This window comes from Trachypithecus francoisi, unplaced genomic scaffold, assembly GCF_009764315.1.
Source record: "Trachypithecus francoisi isolate TF-2019V2 unplaced genomic scaffold, Tfra_2.0 Lachesis_group6, whole genome shotgun sequence".
Classification (NCBI taxonomy): Eukaryota; Metazoa; Chordata; class Mammalia; order Primates; family Cercopithecidae; genus Trachypithecus; species Trachypithecus francoisi.
Genome location: NW_022681471.1, coordinates 106,836,907 through 106,847,210, shown reverse-complemented (window position 1 = coordinate 106,847,210; position 10,304 = coordinate 106,836,907). Strand labels below are relative to the sequence as shown.

General features: G+C 41.9%; 1 protein-coding gene and 1 non-coding gene across 2 annotated transcripts; both read right to left on the bottom strand.

Moving 5' to 3' along the window:
- Window positions 1-6,773: 6,773 nt before the first annotated feature.
- On the bottom strand, window positions 6,774-7,610 carry FTHL17 (ferritin heavy chain like 17). Its single transcript, XM_033201146.1, has one exon. It carries the CDS (start codon window positions 7,482-7,484, stop codon window positions 6,933-6,935), a length of 552 nt encoding a protein of 183 aa, XP_033057037.1. The 5' UTR covers window positions 7,485-7,610; the 3' UTR covers window positions 6,774-6,932.
- Window positions 7,611-9,676: 2,066 nt separating this feature from the next.
- LOC117078730 lies at window positions 9,677-9,783 on the bottom strand. Its single transcript, XR_004435137.1, has one exon. It is a non-coding gene; the product is annotated as a U6 spliceosomal RNA (small nuclear RNA).
- Window positions 9,784-10,304: the final 521 nt, after the last annotated feature.

Sequence of the window (10,304 nt, the reverse complement as noted above, 5' to 3'; positions counted from 1 at the left end):
GATATTTCATGTTCATGGATTGGAAGAACTATTATTGCTAAAATGTCTATACTACCCAAAGTGATCTACAGATTCAATGCAATCTCTATCAAAAAATCAGTAACATTCTTCACAGAAGTAGGAAAAACCCCTAAAATTTGTTTTTTTGTTTTTTTGTTTTTTTGTTTTTTTTTTGTTGAGACGGAGTCTCGCTCTGTCGCCCAGGCTGGAGTGCAGTGGCCGGATCTCAGCTCACTGCAAGCTCCGCCTCCGGGTTTACGCCATTCTCTCGCCTCAGCCTCCCAAGTAGCTGGGACTACAGGCGCCCGCCATCTCGCCCGGCTAATTTTTTGTATTTTTTTAGTAGAGACGGGGTTTCACCGTGTTAGCCAGGATGGTCTCGATCTCCTGACCTCGTGATCCGCCCGTCTCGGCCTCCCAAAGTGCTGGGATTACAGGCTTGAGCCACCGCGCCCGGCCAAAAACCCCTAAAATTTGTATGGAACCACAAAAGACCGCTGAATAGCCAAAGCAGTTGTGAGCAAAAAATAATAAAAATAAAAAATAAAACCCCCAACAACAACAACAACAACAAAAACAAAAACAAAAAACCAAAAAGAACCAATCACTAATCATCAGGAAAATACAAGTCAAAACCGCAATGAGATATTAACTCACGCCAGTTGGAATGGCTATTGTTAAAAAGACAAAAGATAACAAATGTTGGTGAGGATGTGGAGAAAAGGGAACTTTAGTGTATTGTTGGTAGGTATGTAAATTAGTATAGCCACGATGGAAAACAGTATGAAGGTTCTTCAAAAAATTAAAAATAGAACTACCGTATAATCCAGCAATACTACTACTGGGTATATATCTAAAGGAAATGAAACCAGTATGTCAGAGAGGCATCTGCACTCATATGTTCATTGCAGCATATACGGAATAGCCAGGATATGGAATTAACCTAAGTATCCTACAACAGATGAATGGGTAAAGAAAATGTGGTATATCTACACAGTAGAATACTACTCAGCTACAGGAAGGATGAAATTCTGTCATTTACAACAGCATAGGTGAACCTGGAGGACATTACGTTAAGTGAAATAAGCCAGATACAGAAAGACAAACACTGTACATTCTCACTCATATGTGGAATCTTAAAAAGTTGATCTGATAGAAATAGTAAGTAGATAGTAGTTGCCAGAGACTAGAGACTGGGAGAAAAAGGAGGGTGGGAAGTTACAATTAGAAAGGAAGAATTAGTTCTGGTGTCCTATTGCACAGTAGGGAGACTACAGTCAAAAATAAGATGTTGTATATCTCAAAATAGCTACAAGACAGAATTGTGAGTGTTCTCATCACAAAGATTTCATAATAAATGTTTGAGATGATGGATGTGTAATTATCCTGGTTTGATCATCACACAAAGTATATGCATATCTAAATATCACATGGTACCCCATATACATGCATGATTATTATGTGTCATTAAAATAAAAAAGTTATAATTCATTGACTTTTCAAGATGTTCATTTTAAAATATGATTTATCTAATAAAAGGGACAAGGACTCTGGAAAATGGCTAATTCTAGAGCTGGGGCAGGGAAAATACATCATGAGTCTGGAGCATATTATAGTGCTGAAAAGTAAGGAAATGCTACACACATACACACAGAGGATGAGACTATGTCAAAGGAACACAGGAGCCAACTGAAGGATCTCCAACTGGTCAAATGTGGAACAATTTGAGGAACAAAATAAATAATGTGGTTCAGGATTATAACCCAAAATAATAAATAAATATCCATGAATCCATAGTGAGATAAATAAATGATTGAATAAATAAGTGGGAAAGAAGGTACAAATTTTTCTTATAGAAGGATTCCAAATATTATAGGTAAATACTCTGTGCATCCATGCGGTGCTCTTCCTCCTAGCCTCTTGAGAGTGAACTGGACTTGATGACTCACTTTAAAGAACAGAGTTTGGCCGGGCGCGGTGGCTCAAGCCTGTAATCCCAGCACTTTGGGAGGCCGAGACGGGCGGATCACGAGGTCAGGAGATCGAGACCATCCTGGCTAACACGGTGAAACCCCCGTCTCTACTAAAAATACAAAAAACTAGCCGGGCGAGGTGGCGGGCGCCTGTAGTCCCAGCTACTCCGGAGGCTGAGACAGGAGAATGGCGTGAACCGGGGGGAGGCGGAGCTTGCAGTGAGCTGAGATCCGGCCACTGCACTCCAGCCTGGGTGGCAGAGCAAGACTCCGTCTCAAAAAAAAAAAAAAAAAAAAAAAAAAAGAACAGAGTTTGGAAAGGGGAAAAATAGCAACTTTAGTGGAGAAACCTGGCCAATACCTTAACCAAGCAATAAAGGTTAAGGCTGCCAATGATAAGTCATGTTCATGTCATATAGCCTCAATGATAGGATGTGATGAAATATACACTCCAGAGGTAAAGTGGTCTTTTTCCCCAAAACCCAGAATCTCATTCTAATCATGAGAGCAGCACCTGACAAATCCAAATTGAGAAACATTCCACGAAATACGTGATCAGTAGTCTTCAAAGCTGTGAAGGTTATGAAAAATAAGGAAAGACTGAGACAGAGGAGACCAAGAAGACATGACAATTAAATGCAATGTAGAAACCTGGATTGGAACTTGGAACAGGAAAAGAATGTCAGTGGAAGAACTTGTGAAATCTGAATACAGTGGGGGTTTAGCTAATAGTAATGTACCCATTTTAATTTTTTATTTTTGACAAATGTACCATGGTTCTGTAAGATGTTAACATTACAGCAAACTGGGGAAAGGATATGCAGAAATTGTACCATGTTTGCAATTTAAATGTAAAATTTAAAATTATTCCAAAGTAAAAAGGTTGTTAAAAAATCATTAGTCCAAGCAAACCACGTCTGTAGATGAATTTGGCCTGAGGCCTTCTGTTGGATCCTCTAGTTTAGAAGGAAAATAAATGTTCCCATGACATTGTTCCCCTGAATCATCAGAGATCACAGTAAGCAACCAGCCCTTAACTTGAAGATCAATCCTCCATTACACTTAGATGTATAATCTTTTCTTTCCTCCTAATAAATGTCCTGATCTTTCTCACTCCTATACATATATATACACACACACACATATATAACATATAGACACACATATATACACATATATATACACACATATATATACATATACAAATATATATGTTTTTTCTTTCTCCTTCCTGATATGCTAATGTAATGGTTGGAGCTGTAGTAGCCATGTGGATCATGAGATGACCTTTGCACTGGAAGCCCTGTTCAGTGGAACAACAAGATAATGTATTTTATCAAATCAAACATACTAATTTAAGGCACACCATTATTCTATGTACCACAAGAAAGTGCTACCAATTAAATTAGAACACAGTGTTTTCTTATCCCTTAGATTTTAAAATTTCAGTTACTGGAAAATCTCTTTTACACTTATTTAAGCACAGACTTTTGTTATTGAATCAGTCTTGTGTGCACACATAAAAAGAAACTATGTGCTAAATAAATTGTTTCAAGTACTGCTAGAACTTCAGTTTCAAATTTCAACTCTTCTCAATCACTTCTGTACTCAGAATCATTGATATCTCTTAATATCATCCTCTGTGCCATCAAACGTGCTGCTAACGCAGTATTTTTTAAAAGAGTACACCTCTAATATCTCCAGGACTTTTTCTTAGCCAATGATATCATTTTGTTGAGTTTTGCAGTGCATCCTTAGGCAATGACAGGTATGGCCGACAGTAATTGTAAGATACATCCCAATTTCAAATATGTTAAAATGTAAAGAAAAAAATGTGCCTCTTGGAATCCACGAAATGTGATTGAAAGCTCTTCCACAGTAGCCCTGAACTGTTTTCTTCCATACTTCTTTTATACATGAAAAAGAAAACCTATCTTTTTTAAGACTCTGCTTTTCTGGTCTTTGTTACTACTCATAACCTAACCCAAACCAAACGGTCACAGGATTCCTAAAAATATGATAGCCATGAGTACTTTCCTTTCTTACTGTACCTCATCCCACCCCTATAGCTCCCTTGACTAGTGAATCAAGGTGTCAATTTCTTTGCTTTACTTTTCAGGTGTCCTCACACTTTGCTAATATGATTACTCTCATTTCACCTTTCCCTTCAGCTTTCCTGAAGCAAATTCTCCATCGATATTTCTCTGAACCTGAACTCAGGACTGCAATAACAACAGCAACAACAGCAACATCAGATGATTTGTAAAACAAAAATTGTTATTTTAAAATCTGAAGCATAGTATCACTTTCAAGATTACAGATAATGCTTTCCTCTACTAAATACTTGATTAGATACATCTCTCAGGCTTGTGAAAAGAAACTGTAATTGCTGGTAAATGAAAAGAAAAATTAAAGGAGAATTTAAAAATCAGAAATGTAGAGCAATTTCCAGAGTAGAGAAGATTCAGGAGAAATTAATGGGTGCTTTGTACTGCTTGTCACACACATTTCTAAGAAAAAAAATACTTTTCCTTTTTCTGGAAAATGAAGTACAAGTTGTCAGTGACAACCATCTATTAAGAAATTTCCTTTTGTGATAGAGTGAGGGTTTTTTTCCCCAGAGGTAAATTATTCAACACAGTTAATTTGAATCTGTGTTTGAGTCTGAGATGAAATTATCAATTTTACCATTTTTCCTCAGTCCCGATACTATCATTGCCTGAGACTTTGGTACCCATAGCAACAGCCACTGTTTCGGACATCATTGCCCCAAGCAACAGAGCACAACGAATGACTGACAAGCCTCCAGTTGTATGTCTCAGGGTGATATTTTCCAGGGCTGGAAGACTGCGGCACAACTCACTCTCAAGTATTGAAAGTCAGGCTATCAAAGAATTGGGAAGGCTGTGGGTATGTGGGAATGTGGTCCACCTGTAAGAAGTTTGCTCACTCGTTTTGAGAGGAATGTGGCAAGGGAGGGTGGGAAAATGAGACTTGCAGCGATGGATAAGGCCAAGACATTGAAAAGTGCCAGTGGGGCTAGCTTGGTCTAAATGTTTCTCCTGTTTTTCCCACAGTTGCCCCACATATTCAAAAGGTTGTTTGTGGACCCTAAAACTGAACCAAAAGGAGGGGATTTAGGACATTCATGTTTTTGTTGCAGTGGAACAAGAATAGAAACAACTGAGCTGCCGCTTTACCTAGACTTCCCAGCCAGGGATTCTGAAAGAAAAGCTGTGAAATGTGACACTACAAGTAGTGGCATGTGATAGGCACTGGAGTGTAATCACAGTCCTCTTTGAGTCTTGCAGGTGAGGAAATCCTGCTTTTCCCCAGGTAAAATAAAAGGATGTAGTTCTAAGTAGACTTCTCTGCATTATCCTGGGGTGTCTCTGAATCACAGGAAAGGGAAAAATGGGATAAAGAGGGGGCCCCTTGACCAAGATGGAACTAGTCTGACATCAGCTGTAGATCTCAGTAAAGAGACCACAACAGGCAATGTATAGATTACAGTACACTGTGCATGATAAACATACAGGGCTTCTCTGCCCAGGCTTTGAGATGAGCTAGATTTGCAGATAGAGCGTGTGTGTTTTGTAGCCACCCCATTTACCTGCTATGCTTGAAGAGAAGCCACTCACAATGAAGACATGTGGTGGACGGATGGTGCACTCTGGGGATTTCCAGCCCTAAGGCCTTCTTAGGTATTCAGTGCCAACTCAGGTAACAGTGTGACTGTCTGTTTCAGGGAGAGAACCTGAACAGAGGAGTTCAAGTGTACAGGTGTTGGCTGCCTTCCTGTGAGGTGCCCTACTACCTCGTATAGTCTGTTGCTCATTCTGAAGGCTTCTTTCATATGAGAAGGGTTTTGGCTAAGGTTTAGAAGCTGTCTCCACCCTAGGCTAGAAGGCACACCTGTAATTAGGAGCGAGACTACAGTGATTAGAGCTGTCTTTTAAGAGTGTTGGGGGATTTCCCTCCCTTCTGGGGCTGGTTATTTGGCTAGATTCCCAGTCTACCCACACAATCTTCTTTAACCCCTTGATAGACTTGCAGGGTAACAGAAAGAAAAAGGAACATGGCATCAGAAGATCGAAGTTCATGTCCAGATTCCACAACTTCTTGCCTGTATGGCCTCCCTTTTTGTCACTAATAAAGTCGTGATACTTGTCCTTCCTTATTCCTGAGACTCTTGTAAAAACAAAGTACAACAATGTAAATAAAAGGACTTGGACTTGCAATGTGCCATTTTAGATTGTCAGCCCCTTGGCTATGGGGAAGCCAGCTTAAGGCTCCCTTTGTTACTGTCACCCAGAGTGAGCTTGCCAAAGAGGTACCCTGCTATGCTGTCACCCACAGCCCCCACTTGCTACTCAGAATCAACAAACATTAACATTGGCATATTTTAATAAACTACAAGTTTTCATGTAAAGTTGAAGACCCCTTTGTTTATTTTAATCCTTGCCCAATCCCATTCCCTTCACTTCTTCCTCAGAGGCAACCACTATGATGAATTCCAGACCATGTTTTACACTTTACCATGCCTATGCTCCCACAGCCACCAGGGCCCAAGGCCGCCCACCCCACCCCATCCCACCCCACATACCCAGGTAGTTTTCAAAGGGAGGACGAAGGTTGTTTCCAGGGGTCCATAAAATACCATTCCCTCCACCCCTGCAAATCCTGAGCTGCATGCAGATCGGGCAGGGGTGGGTGGAGAGACTGCTGGATACCTACTTTAAATCTGCATGGGGATTTGCCCTGATTCCTAAAAGGTGAGAGTTGCAGGCGCGCATCAACTGGACACCTTTATTGCTTTGAGAACCAGATAACTTTATTGCTAACAATGGTAAAACTTAAGATAAAACTGAAGAGAACGTTCTGAAAGGGCAACATGCACGCCCCGCCTGGTGGCCCAACCCAGGGAAGGGACCCCGTGGCTGTGGGGCCAATCTGGGCTCAGGTCTCTTTGACGCGGCCGCCCAGGGTGAGCTTGTCGAACAGGTACTCAGCCAGGCCGGCTTCCGGGGAACACATCTTGCGCAGGTTGCTCACGTAGCCACCCAGCTCTTTGATGGCCTTGACTTGCTCGTGCAGGTAGTGGCTCTCCAGGAAGTGGCACAGCTGGGGGTCGCCCTTCTCCACCGCCAGCTGGTACAGCTCCAGCAGGCTCTGGTTGACGTTCTTCTCCAGGTGGAAGGCGGACTCCATAGCCACGAGCCCGCTCTCCCAGCCTTGGCGCTCTGGCTTCCTGATATCGTGAAGGCGGATGCGGCCACCGCGCAGGTTCTGCAGCTTCATCAGCTTCTGGGCATGCTCCATCTTGTTGTCCGACAGGCGCAGGAAGTAGCGGAAGAAGTTCTCCAGGGCCACGTCGTCCCGGTTGAAGTAGAAAGCCATGGACAGGTACAGGTAGGACGTGTAGAGCTCCAGCCTGATGTGGCTGTTGATGGCGGCCTCGCAGTTGGTGTCGTATTTCTGGCGCACCTGCGACGGCTGGGCGGTGGCCATGGCGGGCAGCGCGGGTGCGGGCGAGCACACGGGCGAAGTCGGTGCGGTAGCGAGAGTAGCGGCTGAGGTGACGAGAATGGCGGATGGTGAAAGGCGGGTGTGTGACGAAACCAGAAGTGGGCAGTGGCGACCGTTAGGGAGGAGCGCTCTCTGTCGGTGGGGGGAGGGGCCGGGGAAACAGAGTCGCGGGGCAAGGGGGTGGGGGCACGAGCGCTGACTTCCGTCGGAAATCCCGGCCGCTTGGCACTGAACATTTCAAGACCATCTTTTAACAATAACTGCTCTAGGCCGGGCGCGGTGGCTCAAGCCTGTAATCCCAGCACTTTGGGAGGCCGAGGCGGGCGGATCACGAGGTCAGGAGATGGAGACCAACCTGGTCAACATGGTGAAACCCCGTCTCTACTAAAAATACGAAAAAAATTTAGCCGGTCGTGGTGGCGGGCGCCTGTAGTCCCAGCTACTTGGGAGGCTGAGGTAGGAGAATTGCTTGAACCTGGGAGGGAGAGGCTGCAGTGAGCCGAGTCCACTGCGCTCCAGCCTGGGCAACAGAGCGAGACTTGTCTCAAAAAATAACAACAACAACAAACTGCACGATTGAGATACAATTCCTATGCCATGAAATTCACCCTCTGAAACATTTCCGTGGTTTTTAGTATGTTCATGAATTTGTGTAACTATCACCCCATCACCAAAAATCTAATTTCAGAACGTTTTCCTTATTCCAAAATGAAATCCCCTACCCATGAATAGTTACTGCCCATCTCGCCTCCCTCACAGGCCCGACAACCACGAATGAACTCTCTGTTTCTAGAGATTGGATTACTCTGGATATTTCAAATAAATGAAATCATACTATATGCAGCCTTTATATGGCCTCTTCATTTAGCATATTGTCTTTAACTTTTATCTTTTTTATGGCTGAATTATATTCCATTGTATGGATATACCACATTTTATTTACTCATTCATCAGTTGCTGGGCATTTGGATTGTTTCCATTTTATGACTGTTTTATGACTAATGCAGCTATGAGGATTTTTATAATAGACATGTTTTCAATTCCCTTGGGTATGTATATACCTGGGACTAGAATTGCTGGGTCATATGTTAAGACTCTTTTTAACATTTTGAGGAACTGCTAGACTGTTTTCCAAAGTCCCCTCATCATTTTACATGCCCACTAACAATGTATGAAGGTTCCAACACTGTCATTGTCTTTGTTGTTGTTTTAGTGGATGTAAAGTGGTATCTCATTGTGGTTTTGATTTGCATTTCCCTAATGACTATTGATGTTGAGCATCTTTTCATAGTCATTTGTATATTTTCTTCGGAGAAATCTCTATTCAAGTCATTTGCCCATTTTAAAATTGGGTTATTTGTATTTTTTTTTTATTATTATTATACTTTAAGTTCTAGGGTACATGTGCATAACGTTTATATCATGTATATCCCCAGTGCAATCCCTCCCTCCTCCCCCCTCCCCATGATAGGCCCCAGTGTGTGATGTTCCCCTTCCCGAGTCCAAGTGATCTCATTGTTCAGTTCCCACCTATGAGTGAGAACATGCGGTGTTTGGTTTTCTCTTCTTGTGATAGTTTGCTAAGAATGATGGTTTCCAGCTGCATCCATGTCCCTACAAAGGACGCAAACTCCCTTTTTTAGGCTGCATAGTATTCCATGGTGTATATGTGCCACATTTTCTTAATCCAGTCTGTCACAGATGGACATTTGGGTTGATTCCAAGTCTTTGCTATTGTGAATAGTGCCGCAATAAACATACGTGTGCACGTGTCTTTGTAGTAGAGTAATTTATAATCCTTGGGTATATACCCAGTAGTGGGATGGCTGGGTCATATGGTACATCTAGTTCTAGATCCTTGAGGAATCGCCATACTGTTTTCCATAATGGTTGAACTAGTTTACAATCCCACCAACGGTGTAAAAGTGTTCCTATTTCTCCACACCTCTCCAACACCTGTTGTTTCCTGACTTCTTAATGATTGCCATTCTAACTGGTGTGAGATGGTATCTCATTGTGGTTTTGATTTGCATTTCTCTGATGGCCCGTGATGATGAGCATTTTTTCATGTGTCTCTTGGCTGTATGGATGTCTTCTTTTGAGAAATGTCTGTTCATATCCTTTCCCCACTTTTTGATGGGGTTGTTTGTTTTTTTCTTGTATATTTGTTTGAGAAAAATATGGAACGCTTCACGAATTTGCGTGTCATCCTTGCGCAGGGGCCATGCTAATCTTCTCTGTATCGTTCCAATTTTAGTATATGTGCTGCCGAAGCGAGCACGGTTATTTGTATTTTTATTGTTGAGTTTTAAGAGTTCTGTATATATTAAGTGTGCAAGTTCTTTTTTAGATATACGATTTGCAAATATTTTCTCTCATTCTGTGTTTTTTTTCACTTAATGGTGTCCTTTGAAGCACAAAAGTTCTTAATTATGTTCAATTTTTTTGTTTTTCTCTTGTCACTTGTGCTTTTAGTGTCCTATCTAAGACACCATTGCCTAATTCAAGGTCATAACGGTCTATGCCCAGGTTTTCTTTGAATAACTTTTTAGTTTTAGCTTTTACATTTAAGTTTCTAACTCATTTTGAGTTAATTTTTGTATATGATATGAGGTCGTTGTCCAATTTCATTCCTTTGTGTGTGGATACCCAGTTGTCCTAGCACCATTTGTTGAGAAGACCATTCTTTCTCTACTAGATGGTCTTGGCACACTTGTCAAAAATCAATTGACCATAGATGTATGGGTTGATTTCTGGACTCCCAAATCTGTTCTGTCAATCTATTGTCTAAACCCATGCTGG

Coding starts and splice junctions, on each gene's coding strand:
- FTHL17 (XM_033201146.1), bottom strand. CDS start 7,484: ATGGCCACCGCCCAGCCGTCGCAGGTGCGCCAGAAATACGACACCAAC.